Here is an 18,035-nt window from a genome sequence, read left to right on the forward strand (position 1 = left end):
AGACACATAAGATTGGCAGTAGCAGACTGGCACACTGCAGAGCCCTCCCTGGTGCTGCTCTTGGGTGGTTACGGCTCGCAATAGACGTATAACCCACCAATGCAGATTCCTACCCTGTGCAGCTCTTAGACACATAAGATTGGCAGTAGCAGACTGACACAATGCGAAGCCCTCCGCGGGGCTGCACTTGGGTGGTTAATGCTTGCAATAGACGTATGACCCACAATGCAGAATCCTGCTCGGCGCAGCTCTCAGACACATAAGATTGGCAGTAGCAGACTGACACACTGCAGAGCCCTCCGCGGGGCTGCTCTTGGGTGGTTACTGCTTGTAATAGACGTATGACCCACAATGCAGATTCCTGTCCAGTGCAGCTCTCAGACACATAAGATTGGCAGTAGCAGACTGGCACACTGCAGAGCCCTCCGCGGGGCTGCTCTTGGGTGGTAACGGCTTGCAATAGACAATGCAGATTCCTGTCCGGTGCAGCTCTCAGACACATAAGATTGGCAGTAGCTGACTGACACACTGCAGAGCCCTCAGCGGGGCTGCTCTTGGGTGGTTACTGCTTGCAATAGACGTATGACCCACAATGCAGATTCCTGTCCGGCGCAGCTCTTAGACACAGAAGATTGGCAGTAGCAGACTGGCACACTGCAGAGCCCTCCGCGGGGCTGCTCTTGGGTGGTTACGGCTCGCAGTAGAGGTATAACCCACAATGCAGATTCCTGTCCGGTCAGCTCTCAGACACATAAGATTGGCAGTAGCAGACTGACACACTGCAGAGCCCTCTGCGATGCTGCTCTTGGGTGGTTACGGCTCGCAATAAACGTAGAACCCACCAATGCAGATTCCTGCCCGGCGCAGCTCTTAGACACATAAGATTGGCAGTAGCAGACTGGCACACTGCAGAGCCCTCCCTGGTGCTGCTCTTGGGTGGTTACGGCTCGCAATAGACGTATAACCCACCAATGCAGATTCCTACCCTGTGCAGCTCTTAGACACATAAGATTGGCAGTAGCAGACTGACACAATGCGAAGCCCTCCGCGGGGCTGCACTTGGGTGGTTAATGCTTGCAATAGACGTATGACCCACAATGCAGAATCCTGCTCGGCGCAGCTCTCAGACACATAAGATTGGCAGTAGCAGACTGACACACTGCAGAGCCCTCCGCGGGGCTGCTCTTGGGTGGTTACTGCTTGTAATAGACGTATGACCCACAATGCAGATTCCTGTCCAGTGCAGCTCTCAGACACATAAGATTGGCAGTAGCAGACTGGCACACTGCAGAGCCCTCCGCGGGGCTGCTCTTGGGTGGTAACGGCTTGCAATAGACAATGCAGATTCCTGTCCGGTGCAGCTCTCAGACACATAAGATTGGCAGTAGCTGACTGACACACTGCAGAGCCCTCAGCGGGGCTGCTCTTGGGTGGTTACTGCTTGCAATAGACGTATGACCCACAATGCAGATTCCTGTCCGGCGCAGCTCTTAGACACAGAAGATTGGCAGTAGCAGACTGGCACACTGCAGAGCCCTCCGCGGGGCTGCTCTTGGGTGGTTACGGCTCGCGATAGACAATGCAGATTCCTGCCCAGTGCCAAGCCCCCCCCCCCGCCCCCTTCCCCCCTAGAACGTCATTTTCCTCAATCTCGGCAGCGATCCAGTTGCTATCGAGCGGCCAGAACACACATATATCACAGGATGATGTACTGGGGCCATACATCACAGCCGGGCTCTTACAATGAGCCTTTAATTATGCACACCGTACTCCTGTCTCCGCTACCAATTATATTAACCAAACACCGCGCTGGATTTCTTTTTGATTATCCTCTAAAAGCCTCATAATTGCGGGAGAGCTGTATATGAAGGAGCGCCCGCGCCCAACCTCCCTGTGTGGCCGAAAGCATCGCCACAGGACTCTTGTTTATGTTGCCTCAATGTGCGCCTTCATTCATAAGCGTAAAATACAGAAATAATCCTAACCTCGAACTAATGCCCCTGGGCCTCGTGGCACCCTGCCAGCTACTCGGGGGGCAGGCATGAGGCGCGCGCCCTGGGGGGCGGGAGGGCTTATGGATGGAGTTCCCCGTTACCGCAGAGAAGCGAATGCGAAAAGCGGGGGCTCCCGTTAGGATAAGACACTAAAAAATGGACCTGGAAATCTACAAATAGATGGGTGGATATTAAGATACTTTTTGTATATAATTATATACAAATAATGTATACGTAAAACCATATGTGATTTTTTAAAAATAATCCTTAATTGTCTCCCATTCTCACCACTATAGCCCACAATATTTATTTCTATGTCTGTTGCTCTCTGTAAATGATTTATCATTTTTGCAACGCCTGCTTTACGTTGCTTTTTATGTGTCTTTTTTATGGTCATAGTAGACAAGAAAGATTCAGGAGAGGAACTCGGTTTCTGCTGCTCAAGACTGAGTCACAGGCCTTTGCCTCCCTTTCCACAAGATACTCCTGGAATACGAAAGTGCACGCCAATCAAACAATACGTGTGGTATATATATGACAGCACATTATTTGCAATAAGTGGGGTTTACAATCTACACTTACACAACAGTCTCTAGGATAATGCCCGCGATGCAGACCCAGAGTGATGCGGGCTGGGGTGCATGAAATGGCAGAAAGAACAACACAGAGTACGAATTCTGCAAAATTACTTCACACTTCATACTGTCGGGAGAAGGTGGCTTGGGATTCAGGACTTCTTGGCCTTTTTGAGCCTAAGAATATATTAGAATAGAGCTATTGCTATTTTAATAAAAGTGATCTTGCTCTGAGGGGCAATCCAGTGTCAACGAGATGTTGTCAAGCAGTATTTCATGCCCCTTTATTAAGATGAGAAGCAAAAAATTAAAAAGAAAAAAACTATCGTTTTAAATTGTATAAATTACTCTCTTGGCTATTTAGAATGTTTTTTTTCCTGTCCTACATAGCGAGCTAAAGAAAACTTCTCTTTGTTGCAAACAATGCTTTTTTAAGATAATACAATAAAAGCCCTATTTCAAAGCGAGAAGAGTTGGCTTGTTAGGGGTTTGGATGTTCCGGTCTGGATATCACCGTAAAGTTGTGTTCCTCTGCTTTTCAGCATTTTACACAAAGATACCCCGCTGGGAAAGTACCGATTCCTCACTACACCATGTTTCTGCACTTATTCTGCTCACTACTGTTGTTCATAGTGACGTGAGTTACAAAGTATATTCAGCATAAAACAATGTCGTGTCATACTTTACTCACAGGATAATCTATGGAAACCTTTATGGTCCCTGGAAGGATGATCACTAACCAAGCTAACTAACATAGCTGAAATATTAAACAATCTGCTGCCGTGTTTAATATGCATATAATCAATCATAATACTTAAGTAGAGCATTCGTATCCCATATATATATATATATATATATATATATATATATATATATATATATATATATATATATATATATATAATATATACTATGTATAGTATGTGTGTATGTGTGTGTGTGTATATATATATATATATATACATACACACACATACACACCATACCTATCTGGATAGGTATACCATATATACCTGGCTGGAAAAGAAATGTAAATCGGAAGCACACGCAAAATAATTTGTATTTCTCAAATCATAACCCTGGACAGCTACTTTTTCTCTAACACAACAGGGCAGAATGACAATTTTTGTGTGTGCCACAATTTAAAAGGGAGAGTTATAAATTATAAAATTTGTCAGTCAGGCCCTATGTGTCTGAAAGGACGGTGAGGTTGGGACATAGCAAGTCAACATATCAGGTGAGCCTGTAATGTGATTGGCCCTTTCCAAGCTTGACGGAATTTCGGTAGAACTGATCTGACGGTAGCACAAAAATACTGGGTGGATTCAATTTCTGTGCCCTGAAAAAAATATATTTATCTAAACTAAAATGTAAGCATCATAAGGGGTACTAGCTAAAGGACTTATTCAAGGGGTATTTCAAGGTGCCCAGAGCAGTCTAGTGGGTTTTAATGCATATTTATTGTTGGCGCCTGTGTGTGTGTATATCCGTACAACCGCATAATAAAAGCCAGTAAGAAAGCACTGACCAACAGGAAGGCAGCTCTACCAGTGCTTGGTGACATCAACAAGTGCCCTGCTATGATGAAATTTGACCTGAGACAGTTGAAGAAAAAAAAAGAAAGAATTAAATGCGATTTAAAAAAAATCTAATGTATGTGTGAGTCCCCCAAACAAATATGTGAATTACGGCAAACCAATCTATGATTGACTTCTAAATTTGTGGGTACGCAGCCAAGCAAATCTGTGTGCGTCATTCTGAAGTCCAACGTGTTTGTGACCCTCAAACAAACAAATCTGTTTAGGACTCCAAACTGTATGCAATAAACAACTAGTTTGTCGCTACCAGAAAACAGTGCTTGACATCAAGCCAAACCATGTCATAGTCCCAGAGTCTATGTCCTCGAAACCCAACCCGTGCATAGCACAACCAGGTGTAACCTACTACGGCCAGTGTTGTTGTTGTAAAAGCTTTACTCGACAAGTAATGTCATAAAAGTTATCGAAATACATTTTTTTTTTAAAGTGCAATCGCACAATGCCATGGACATCGTATGAACGGACAATACAACATGGTGGTCTATTTGGTCCTGGACATGATAAAACAATTGTTGTAATCAAATTGTTAAAAATAAATTCATCAGATGAAAACATGCAATTAATACAGCAATATAGAAATATACGGTAACAACTGATTAAAAACAGATAGCATTTCATCTTGTTGCCAAACCATCAAAATGTTATGGACGTCTAATATTTTGCTGGGACATTATGCATTTGCCCTGGGATGGCATCAAAAGTAACTAGTAAAGTGCTTGTGCATGGAAGAAGGTTATTTAGTTGGCCAAGCGGACTTAAGGTCATCGCACATGTGTGTTGCAGCCTCAGTCAAGTTGTGGCTGTGCCACTCTCGAAAGGACCTTCCACCTAGTGAGCTGTGCTTGGCCAAGAAACTTTGGCAGGGCTGCATGGTAATCCTGTGGGCCTATTTGCTGACAGATCGATCTTATCCACGTTGCCCGTGAGTTTTTATATGCCGGGCAGGCAAACATTAGGTGTGCAGCACTTTCTATCTGGGTGTTGCGGCATGGACAGCCTTTTGGGGTCTCGTTGAATGAGTGCCACTTAACGTCATCTCACGAACAGGGAAAGTTCCATACCTGAAGTGTATGTACAACTTCCTGTCCCTCGGGACCTGGATTATATCAAGAAAAGGCTCGAGGTATCTGTTTTATTTGTGCATGAGAAACTCTTTCGTTAATCTGCCCACATTAGGATTGCTACTCTCCCGATGATCTACTCGTTGCCAATAGAGCCATTTGAGGTTGTCTAGATGATAGCATTTTTTTGACAGTTGAAATCCAGCCTATCTTACCGCCAGCGTCCAAACGGACGATTTTGGTGAGGGCTTCGGCATAAGGGAGGAGCTCTGGGGTCTGTCTAATGCGGGCCCAGAATAGCAATGGGCGTAATCTTGCTATATCTCCAATCGACCGCCTACCCATATCCAGCATTAGGGCGGTAAGAGGGACATTTTTGGGTAGCATCACCAAGGGGCATATCAACAACAACCGGCGATAATTATCGCTAAGCGCACTTAGCGCTAGGATAATTATCGCCGGCTAGCGTTGATTTTTATCGCTGAGATAGCGTGCTATTAGCAACGCTTATCTCAATAGCGATAAAAATCCTCACGCTAAGTGGCTAACGTGAGATTATCGCTGGAAACCCAGCGATAATCTCATGGTATCTTGTTGATAGGGACAGACAAACTTAGCCATGATATCCTCCTTCCATAGGATATCATGGCTAAGTCAGAAAAATACCAGACGTAAAAAAGCAGCGTTAACCGCGGTTAGCGCTGCTTTTTTTGTCCCTAACAGGGTTAGCGATATTCTTGATAATAGGAGAAATGTGGCTTAGCGACATTTCTCCTATTATTTTACTCTGGAACTCCCCCTTTGCATCTCATTAGAGATGCAAGGGGAAGCGTAGAGTAAAAGGGTGCTAACATGCAAATTTGCATGTTTGCACCCTGTTGTTGATAGGGTGCTAGTTTTATCTCTGCTTTTTTGGCTTTTAAAGCCAAAAAAGCAGAGATAAAGCCCTTGTTGATATGCCCCCAAGTCTCTAAAGAATTTGTGCACGGATCTGCAGAGGTCGTCGAGCTTATCGAATCCCCAAACCTCTGCACCATAAAGAGCAGAGCTAACTGCCTTGGCATCGTAGACTTGGAGGGCAGGGGCTATCGGCCTAGTGTGTGAGAGGCGGTGTTCTTTTCCTATTACTCCAGCCACCTGTTTATGTCCCAGCAGCATCTTTGCTAGATGAGGCTTCCAGGACATTTTGTCAGAGAATCTGAGACCTAAGTAATCAAAGGTGTCGACCTTTTCCAAGGGTGCCCCACCCAGCTGGGGTCTTCCCCTGTATGACTTATGACAATTAAAGGCCATAAATTTAGTTTCCGTACTATTTATGACCAACCCCTGATTATCACAAAAAAGTTGGAACCTGTTAAGTAGACGTTGTAACCCTGCTGGGGTCTTAGATATCAGCAGGGTATCGTCTGCAAACAGCAAGGTTGGTATCTTGATTCTCTTCAGGGTAGGTGAGTCTGAGGGAGTCTCCTGGAGAAACCTAACCACCCCATTCACATATAAGGAAAATAGGGTTGGGCTAGAATACAGCCCTATCGGACTCCTCTGTTGACAGGGATGCATTCTGTGAGTTTTCCTTGTGGCCCCCATCTATCCTGGGCATAGTTGCCCTCTTAGTCGGATCAGCAATTTAAGGACGAGGTGGGAAATACCCATCTCTCTGAGTGTCGTCCATAGCTTAGATCTAGGGACCAGGCCAAAGTCAGCCTTCAGGTCGATAAACGCGAGATAAAGACTGCCCTTGCCTATCACCACTACCTTCCAGTAGATAAGGAGGAGTCTAAACACCTGGTCCATCGTCCCAGTCATAGACCTGAATCCAGCCTGGTACTGGGAGAGGATGGCTTCGTCCTCAGTCCATGACTGTATCCTATGCAGAAGGACTCGACCAAAGACCTTCTGCATAGCATCGATCAGGCTGAATGGTCTATAATTGGAAGGGTCATCCCTAGCACCCTTTTTATAGATTGGGACCACCTCAGCAGCCCTCCATGACTCTGGACCCGGAGCACTATTAGCTACTGCGTTCGATAAAAGTAAGATGTAACATGCCCAGTTGGCTGGTTCAGCCAGAAAGAGATCACCTGGCAGGCCGTCTGGCCCGCTGCTTTGGAGGGTACTATTTTGCTGATTGCGGCTTCTATCTCAGCTAGATTAAAACATTCCTTTTCAGCAAGGGGCTCATTCAAATCGTCTAGTTCCATAGAAAGTGTGACATCTGGCGTTGAATAAAGCTGTCTGAAATGGTCATGCCATGCCTGGCTGGTGATGTCATTTGAGGGGGGCTTTCACCTGATCTGCTTCCCCAGGTGACCATCTTCCAGAACAGGTTAGTATTTTTGAATGTACCTGCATCTTTGAGATGTTGCCAGCGCGATTTGTCCCATTCTGTCTTTGACTCACGCTGGGCTGCCCAATAGGATTTTCGGGCAGCTTTTATGAATGGCTGGTTCTTCTCTTTGATTGCTGCAACTAAAATGGACCTTTTTTGCCTACAGTTTTTAGTAAACCAAGAATATGGGTCATTGGTGTTGTTGCTAGATTTTTACTCGGGTCGGGGACTTGAAAATATGCACCAATTCGGCTAACAGTATATGAGTGGGCCCTAGGAACATCCACCAATTGAGAAACACTATGTATGGCGGCCTGGAGCTTAAGTATTCCTATGGCTAGATCGCATTTGATACCAGCAATCTTTGTGTCATGCAGGATTACCTTCTGCCACTTCAGGAATTTTTTACAGTTTGAGGGATCTACCTCCCTGGTGGTTTTCAGAGGTAAGTTGCTCGGCTGGTAATAGGGTTTCTCCCATAAGGGTTTTAGGGTTAAACATAGGGGGTTGTGGTTGCTCTCTATGCTGGTACCCACGATCATATCGACCATTCCCCCCACAGCTTCAGGTCAAGGAGAATATATTCAATCTGAGATGGACAAGTAACTCTGTTATAGGTATTGGCACCGTGTTAGTCTGATGCTGACCTACCATTGGCTGCCCTCAGACTATACTCCATAGTGATGGCATTAAGTTGGAGCGCCTGCTGTGACCATTTCTTGACTGGGGGAAGGTATAGTTGAGAAACTGCCCATCTATTATCATGTTCTTCTGTTCCCACTAAATCTTCTTTGGCCAGGGACACAAAGGTGCAGTTAAAGTCACCTGCAACCACCACTCTGGCATGGGGTGGGCAGTTAGCTAGGCAATCCTCCAATATTGAGATGGTAGGTGAGGGCCTGCCACCTTGTGTCCCTCTCGCATAGACATTAAAGAGTTCAATTGTAATTCCACCCCTTTGTCCCCTAATACTTAGCCACTGGATGTCAGGACTCGAACTTGTTCGAGAAGTGATTTGACAATTAAGAGTGATGTTTACCCAAATGATAAAGCCCCCATGAGTGCAACCCCACCCGTTGGAAGTTGCGGGTATATGAAAACAAGTGTAGCCGGCTTTATGCAGCGGGACCAGACTCCACGTCTCTTGAAAGATACAGATGTCAAATCCTTCCACTAGTTGGTTCCAGTGAGGAAGAGCAATTTTACTATTGAGTCCTGCCACATTCCATGATAAAATCTTTAGTTGTTGATGGGGTGTAGGGCAAAAAGCAATATTTTCAGCGGAAATAGGATTAATTTATGATGAGTGGATTAGTGTATGTGATGGTAAGTGCATGAAAGTGCCACTGCTCGTCTCATCTTGAGGAAAGGTACAGATTCTACTTGCGCTTGCCCTGCATCGGAGACTATCCTCTTTATGATATGGAGTATTACATAGAATTGAATTTCCAAGAGGTCTGACTACGTCATTGGAGCTAAAGGCAATAGTAGAAAGGTCAGGGCATTGAGGAACTGGATTCTGTAGTCAATCATTATCCTCGAGCATTGAGGCACCTGCTGGACAAGCTGATTGTTGCAAAGTTAGTATTTTATCATGCTCGTATGTTGGAATATGCCTAAATTGAATAGAGGACCCATCTGGGGGACAGGTGCGAAACTCCAGGGCAAGAGTATTTTCCACTAGCTCGCTTCTCTTAAAGATGACCTCGATGCAATCTAGTGAATTAGTAGGCCAGTGCCAGAATCCAAAACAACCAATCTGATATGTGACACCAATCAATCAATGTGGCTTGCTAGGCTGGGGCAGGCTAACTGACTCTGAGCACATGAAACATTCCCTGCTCTGACGACTGGTCGAAGGTCACATGCCAATACTGCAGGTGTACAGACCCAGACTGATCTTGGTGGAGTTCACCCTAAAGTTTCGAGGAAGAAGTCTTAAAAGATCTTACCAGACTGAGAAACACATCACAAACAGGTATAATCCTATTAGCTTTAACTTGTTTGTTACTCACCCCATCAAAACAAATTGTGCTTTTGATATTTTCCTTAAAAAAGGAATCCTGATGATATGTGATATGTAGAGTTTTAGTAATCTGTGGGGTTATGTACATATGTCATGGCCTCAACCCTACAACAGTGCCTGGACATTACATTAACCACTGCTACGGCATTGACTTGCCCTTACCTCAACTGGACAGAATGTACTATTCAAAATACAGTCCTAGCCAGATGGGTACTAGAGCGAGGCCATTACATCGACCGTGATCTAAGGTCATGGTCGATGTAATAGTGGGGATGATGCAGTGGTCAATCGATGTAGGTAACGAGGGTGCAACTACACACTAGCACAATCACCCACCACTCTTGACTTTCAACTCCCCTCCTTTAATATAAAAATGCTTGCAAAATCAAATAGTAAATAGCTCTCTATGGCGTTTGCATTCAAAAGAGGAACACCACTATTACCCCCATTTCTTTTCTTTCAAAGAAAATTAGCATTGCATATCATTTAAAAAAAATGAAAGGTCCTGCGTCCCACAAAACTCCTAGGGCCTTATTACGAGTACGACAGTCCACAGGACTACCGTGCTTGAGGTGGCGGTCCGACCACTGCCACACTGGTAGTCCGCCTTCTGTATTTTGAGTGTGATGGTCGGACCGCCACGAGACTGCCGGCTCTACTGGGATCAAGGATCCCACAGCACCAGCGGTGTTTAAATGGCAGGAATAGGCTGGTGGTGTCGCTGTGGCACCGCCGAGCATATTCTGACTTTCATTTCCACAGCCCTTTTCATGGCAGTGAGCTTGCCATCAAAAGGGTGGTGGACATGGAATTAAGGAGGCCCTAACACAGCTCCCTGCCACTTCTGGGGGCACAAGTTGTACCCCCCTGGGATTGCACCCCCGTTCCTGTGGGGTATGGCGTGCAGGACATGGTGCATGCCCCACCGTGCAGGAACGTGCTGCAGGCGCTGTCACTGCAGCGGTCTGCTGTTAAGGCTCTCCTATGAGCATTAAGTAACTGCAGCCATGAGACCACTGCAGCACCGCCCACCCGCTATGGATTAGAGTTGTAATCCGGTGTGTGGGTGCACAACAGGCTTTGCGTTCTTCCTGTCAGCACGGTAGTTGCGGGCCAACTGGTGGACCACCAAACTCATAATAAGACCCCTAGAGAGAGAGAGATGGTCAGATTTGCTGCCTACACTCCCATGCAAAAGAAGGCTCGTAATATTCTCTACGTCGATTTTAGCTACCAGGCCAGCCCTGAATAGAATGAGTCCAGATAAAGAAGGAGCAGGGATTTCAAAGCTTGGGGTCAAAGAGAGAAAATAACAAAACCAATAATAGGCAGGAAGGGGGCACTTCAGAGCACAGATAATGGGACAGGAGAAACAGGTAAGGAAGGAAGAATGATGTTGGAGTTGGATTTAAACCCATGTTCAATATGCTTCAGTTGCGATCCCTAAATATATGCAGACTTGAGTTACAGAAAGAAGCATACAAAAGAAAAATTCCAAGCTAATGGTGAGAGTAGAAGGGTATTCTAAGGATTGAGAGAATAGAGGAATGGATACGTTGTAAGTAGAAGATTAAGGAGAAGATAAAAAAGGAGGACAAAATAGAGATGGAGTAAGGGTTAGGTTGCAGGAAAATACAACAAAGAATAGTAGGCTGTCTAGTAGAGAAGGGCAAAGCTTTTGGTGGGTTGGAAAGCAGGAGTGACTAAAGAATTATGCTTAATCTCCATTGGCACGAGAAACTGAGAAAAGGTGGACAGAGAAGATTGGAAAAGGACCAATGGGCTGGGTAGATGAAAAAAGGGAAACTGAAGATAGGTGGAACAGAAATAAAGTTGGAGAGGGAAAGCGCGTTCGAGAGGGGCGGAAAGCGAGTTGGACAGGGCAGGAAGCACAAGTATTCTGATTTAAATCAGCTGGCACATCATGAAAGTAAGTTACCCAGTACTGAACAGCTGTCAATCAATTAAAGAGGATCATGAGCAGGTGATGAGCAAAACATGAGAAGCAGTCAGCATGCACATGGCAGGAAAGGCCAAAAGGAGAAGGTAATGGAAGCAATAGTAGTGGTTTATAAAGAAATAAGGAAGACCCTGAAAAGAGCTCTAAAGAACACCACACTTATGAGTGAAAGGGGAAGCCTCTTGACCAGCAGAGTAGACAAACCTAGAGTTTAGAGGCAATCATGTATACTGCATGCCCAAAAATACCAAAAGAATAGCAATGGGAGACAACAGAATGATTGATTATCTTAAACGATGCTGATATGTTTAGGCGAGCCGAAGGGACACATAAGAAATCAATCCACAAGGGTGCTCCTTTGCTCTGCTAGTGCATTGCTAGTAGAATTGAGGACCGGAGAGCAGGGGAAGTGTTTCATGGCCAGTGCTGCCAAAAACCTCCTGTGAGTGACCATTGATCCTAACGAAAAATGTCCCATTGCGTTTTATGTGCGTACATGCCATACAATTCAGCCATAAGGCAACAGATAAATGTGCAGGTCAGTCCAAATGTGGGCCTCTTTATGGAGGAGGTGTGGCCTTGTGGCTAGGGAATCGACTCTGGAAGAAGGAGAACTGGGTTCTAACCCTGGCTTCTCTTGACCACATTATTAATTCTAGGCTAATCATCTGGTGAAACAACAAGTTTTCCAACCAACAGGAATGCTATTAAACTGAGTAACCCCTAGTATACAGTGTTATATTTAAAACTGGGGGTCCTATCAACAAAGATAAATTTATATGTGAAGATTTGCTCATGTATACATTTTCTTTGTATCCAGGTGTAGGTCTACACTTTTTTTTGCTATTCACCATTTTCTGCTGTATTACACCTACGTGGCAAAGGCCTCCGCCATCAGGGAGCAGGTCTCCTTATGTGAAAGTATATGGAAAACGAATAAAGCTTGATCATTCTTAAAACATGTATTAAACATTATTTAATGTAAAATAAAAATGTCAATTATTTTAACATTATTATTATTACAGCACATTAACTTTTAAAAGTTTTTTTTAGATAATTAAATATTTTAAATATATGAACTATATTTATAAATATTTTTTAATTCCACATTTTAAAAACAAACTCTCACTCGCATTTGAATATTCGATTAATATTTATTAAATGTAATTAATATTTGTGTTTTGTATTCATTTAATATACTTTTAAATTTTTATTAAATATTTAAGTTTCATTTATTTTCTTTTTTAAAGTTTATTGATGTTCTAAATTATAAAATATTAAATTTTTAATTTAACGTTCATAGGCTTAAACCATTACATATATTTAATTTAAAAGTCAAAAAAATCTAATTTATTTAATATTTTTTGTCTATGGGGTGTTAATTTAAGTCTCTGCCTCCATTATTTTCTATTGGAGTGCGCTGCAGTACCTGTGAATGGTCATGCTGCATGTACTTCAAGGAAGGGCTGGAGTACAATTACCACTGTTTTGTGACAGTTTGGGCTGTAGTAACTCTAGAAGTATAATTTATGACTAGAAAAGGTCTTACTCTTTTGTGGGTAGATGTTTGTATTAGCATATTCCTCCTTACACACCTCTTTCCTTCGCTTTAAACCCTTCACATTTATCAGTAAGCATTCCCTTTTTTCCTGCTACTCCCACTTGTCGCTCTAAAATGTACTAAAAACTTACAAGTACATGGTTGGAGATCTCTGCCCCGTTGGTGAGGCAGTGAATAGCATTGTATAGTTAAGTGAAATACTATTATTGTAATACCTCTCAAGTACCACAAAATGCAGGTTGTGAATAGGCCCTTGAGTATTTACCAAAGGTAGCCTCTGCCCGGTCCCAAAGGCTTCCTAACAGCCTCTACACGAGCGGTGATGTGTTCATTTATCACGATCTATATTAATGTGGAGTTATACTGAAAACAGTTGGACAGATACGCAGTATTACAAGACCAATCGGGGACATGTTTTCACTCAAGGCACTCTGGGGTCTGTTTTTCCAGCCTGTAAACTGACCGTCTCCTTTCTTTCCTACGAGCAGTTCTTTCTCTGGGTGGGTACAATGAGTTTGTATATACGAGAGCTTCACTGAGTATGCACCTTCAAAAATATTCATTTAAGTGTTTTGTGAACATTATCCCAAGTGATGTTAGAGTGCGTTTTATATGATATGAGGGGAGAGGATGTGCATTGTGAATAGATTCCATAAGTACAGTGAGACAGCTTGATACCTTTGAAAAACTGGAGTTAATTTGTACGACCAACATGCAAGTATTACAGTAAAATGCATACATACATCAAATATACAGTTGTGTAGTGGAGATGCTCCACACAGAGGACAAAGAGTGGGAGAACGGAATATAGGTTTAGAGTCCGTATAGTTGAGTTAATGGAAAACATAATGTACATAACAAGGCCTAGTTGTTAGGGCATTTGGGAATTTGGATGGCTGACACACCAAAGGTCTATTTTCATGTCTCTTCTTATTTGGGACGGCCTGGCCGTGGACAGATCTATGCGCGTCTGCTGCGAGAGGCCACGATGATGAATGAGTGAATGATTGTGCAGATCAAGTAACGTGGAGCTGGGTGTCGAAGGATGATGGGGTAGAAATGAGGGGTAAAAGGACAGTTTTGAGAATGGGCAGAGCTTGGGCTGGTGCTACAGAGTTGGGCTGTTAGGTGTAAATATGAGAGTTAGGGTATGAGGCGGTGTGTAAATATAAGTGCTGAGTGTTCAGTCTGCCCCAGCAGGATGTGGAGACTGCCCTGAGATTACCACCACTCTGGTGTTTGCCCAACTACCAGCACCTCACAGGACCTGGGCCATGGAAAAATCCAAGGAATGGTGGTGGTAGTGGGAGCCTACAACACAGTGACTGCAGGGACCTGCCTTATGCACCTGGCTGGAGCGGGAAGTGTTTTCAGCCATAGGTGTGGGTTTATGAGAAGAGAGTGGATAAAGAATTGGCATACAGGCAGGTGTGTCTAGTATGATATTAGGGCACAGTATGAGACCATCTTCCCATTAGCCTCTTTCTGTGTGGCAGTCACTGCTGGCAGTTCGCACTACAAGCAGAAATGTTGTGCATCACTATAGCGGACAATCGTAAAAAAGTGTTTGCTAGAACTATGCGGTTCTTGTGCATGTGGAACGGCAGGGAAAGTACCCTTTATGAGGTGGAACAAGTTAGAGGCAACGTGCATTGAGGTGTATGTGCCCTCCTATTTTGCTCATTAATGGCTGCCCGTCTGCTTTGTTTGTTCATTCACCCACACAATCCTCTCCTGGGGCAAAGCCCATTCTGTCCTTCCACCACACCACTGCTCACTGGCTGAACTTACATCGCAGTCCGGTGACTGCACCCTAGCTGCTATTCCCTGCTCTTCCGAGAACATTTTCCAAGCTTAACAGAAGAACATTCAGCTTCACCACTGGGAAATCCTGGAAATTGTTGCTAAAGCAGCATCGCCTGTCTCTGAAGTCACCTGCCTGCATAAGTCACAGAGCAAACTAATAAGGGCTGAAATAGAACAACCCCATAGAAGTCCTGTTAAAGATCCCAGTTCCAGCATGCCTCCAGCTACAATAGATTCAGACAAACTCCAAATCTGTGTTTCATGAATGGTTTCAGTCCCTGGTTGTATGCAAAGGATGAACAAAATCCCTGAGGATAATAACTCTCTACACCAGGGTAAACAGAAAGAAAAGACGGCAGGGTAACTACTCAAAAGATATGATATGCAGGACTTTAAAAATATGAGTTGAAGCGGGATGTAAAGAGTGGCTAAGGTTATGAGTTATATTTTCAAATGGCTATGCGATTACCAGTTTTGGTTAAAAATGGGCTGTAGGTTGGGTATATTGAGTGTTATGTAAAACGAAAAAGGATTTGTCTATAAGGTGTGAGTGTGCGTCCCACCTACACATATGAGGGAAGTTTCATTGTGGTGCTTTGGATATAAATGTCGCGTCATGGAGGGGCTGTGAGCATGTACAGTACAGATTGTGGGGACATTAGGTATGTATTTACCAGTTGCTGGAAGGCAGGCTGGTCCAGGTCGCTCTGCAGGGCGAACTCGCTGAGTGCTTTCCATGGGGGTTGGTAGGTCTGTACCTCTACTGCAGTGCCCTGCACCGCACTTTCATGGCGTATCGGACTCCCAGCCACCAGTGGCGTCCCCGTGAGTCCCTGTAGGCTCTGTTGACAGAAAGGAGAAATATATCAGCCACAATAATAGTGCAACAGAAATACTGCATTGGTGCTTGAGAAGCATCTAGAATAAGCTAACTTCTAAATCATCTCTCACAGTGTGGTGGGTGCAGCATCAACCTTCACAGACACATAATCCAAACACGTATAGCACCACCACCCCTCATCCTACCTGAGGGCATGTGACTGAGACCTGGTTTTCAACCGCTCCTCTCCCGGGATCTACACGGATCCTCCCTCACCCTGATGACCGTCCTCCACAAGAGATACAAAGCACCTTAGAGACCAGCCTGAGAGGACTTCCCAGACCATCTTCCCATTAGCCTCTTTCTGTGTGGCAGTCACTGCTGGCAGTTCAGGCTACAAGCAGAAATGTTGTGCATCACTACAGCGGGCAATTGTAAAAAAGTGTTTGCTAGAACTATGCGGTTCTTGTGCATGTGGAACGGCAGGGAAAGTACCCTTTATGAGGTGGAACAAGTTAGAGGCAACGTGCATTGAGGTGTATGTGCCCTCCTATTTTGCTCATTAATGGCTGCCCGTCTGCTTTGTTTGTTCATTCACCCACACAATCCTCTCCTGGGGCAAAGCCCATTCTGTCCTTCCACCACACCACTGCTCACTGGCTGAACTTACATCGCAGTCCGGTGACTGCACCCTAGCTGCTATTCCCTGCTCTTCCGAGAACATTTTCCAAGCTTAACAGAAGAACATTCAGCTTCACCACTGGGAAATCCTGGCAATTGTTGCTAAAGCAGCATTGCCTGTCTCTGAAGTCACCTGCCTGCATAAGTCACAGAGCAAACTAATAAGGGCTGGAATAGAACAACCCCATAGAAGTCCTGTTAAAGATCCCAGTTCCAGCATGTCTCCAGCTACAATAGATTCAGACAAACTCCAAATCTGGGTTTCAAGAATGGTTTCAGTACCTGGTTGTATGAAAAGGATGAACAAAATCCCTGAGGATAATAACTCTCTATACCAGGGTAAACAGAAAGAAAAGACTGCAGGGTAACTAACCAGAGAGAGTCCTCGTGTACTTGAGTGGAATGTCCAACCCAGAAGAAGAAAGGCAGTAAAATGTAATTATCCACAAAACCCATGCTCAGAAATCTCCATGTTACTGGCACCAGATAGTTATCGAAACAAAAAACTGAATGTAGTGACTGGCATAAAGTTTGAGTTACAGTCTGGTCTGATATCAGCAAGCAAAAATAGCATGTATTTAGTCCTCCAGCATTGCACTGGAGCAAACGAGCATTGGCACAGCCAGTAAGTCTAACTTCTTTTTAAACATGCAAATCTGTGTGCTTGCTTAGTGAAGACTGTGCATGGATGAGAGTTGGGTGGAAGGATGGTGGGTGTATGGATATAGGAGAATATGGGATGGATCACATAGTGAGGGTGGATACAAGAAAATGTAGGATGACAGGTGAAATGATGGGATAATACACAAGCGCTGGAGATCAGATAAGGGAGTGTGGTCAGGGGTTTAGCTACCATTGGTGCAGTAGGTGCAGAAGCACCGGCCCGCTGGACTGCGATTATTGCTATATTTCACTGTGCAAACAGTGGCCAGCGGAGCCATTCCCTTCTCTGCACTAGGGGCCACTATACACTACCTACGCCACTGAGTGTGGATGGATGACAATGTGGAGACAGGTGGTTTGATGAAAGAAGACTTTTTTGGTTGTACAGCACCTTCATTTTTGTTTCAGAGTTATTTATTAGGTCTCGCCTGACCCAGCGCATGCGCTGGTCTGGCGAGACTTATTGAGAGGGCTCCAAAAAGTGCTACCAGGCCAGCCTAGAGCTACAGTGCATGTGCGCGGGCGCGCGCGCCGCGCTTTACCGCGATTACTTTTACTTTCGCGGCCGCACGGCCGCTTTGATGTTTGATCGTGATCGCGATCGCGATCACTTTCACTTTCGCGGCCGCTTTACATAGCCAAAAGGTCTCGCTTTTGGGGCCTTATAAGTATTTAGGTATGCAACTGTTGCAGAGCTAAAGACTTATAAGGTCCCAAAGGCGAGACATATTGGCTATGCCAATGCTTGTTGAATTTTATAAGAGCATAACAAAAGATAAACTAGAACCAATACAAACTCAAAGGGGGTTATGTAAAAAAACAGAATTGATGAAAGAAGATTTAACAAAACTCGGGCCTGATTTCAGGTTTGGTGAACAAAGTAGGGGTCGTCAGGGTGGCGCAGGACTTTGCCTCTACCCCCCTGACGGACTATAGTCTGTCAAATGTAGAGACATCAGCC

At 44.5% G+C, this 18,035-nt stretch overlaps 1 protein-coding gene across 3 annotated transcripts in view; it reads right to left on the reverse strand.

Moving 5' to 3' along the window:
• ISL2 (ISL LIM homeobox 2) overlaps positions 1–18,035 on the reverse strand; it is a 119,789-nt gene that overhangs the window by 22,886 nt on the left and 78,868 nt on the right. For all 3 annotated transcript variants that reach the window (XM_085643689.1, XM_085643691.1, XM_085643690.1), the window contains exon 5: positions 15,585–15,752. In XM_085643689.1, coding sequence (XP_085499815.1) covers positions 15,585–15,752 — 168 coding nt within the window. The remainder of the gene's footprint in view (positions 1–15,584; positions 15,753–18,035) is intronic.

This window comes from Triturus cristatus, chromosome 3_1, assembly GCF_964204655.1.
Source record: "Triturus cristatus chromosome 3_1, aTriCri1.1, whole genome shotgun sequence".
Taxonomy (NCBI): Eukaryota; Metazoa; Chordata; class Amphibia; order Caudata; family Salamandridae; genus Triturus; species Triturus cristatus.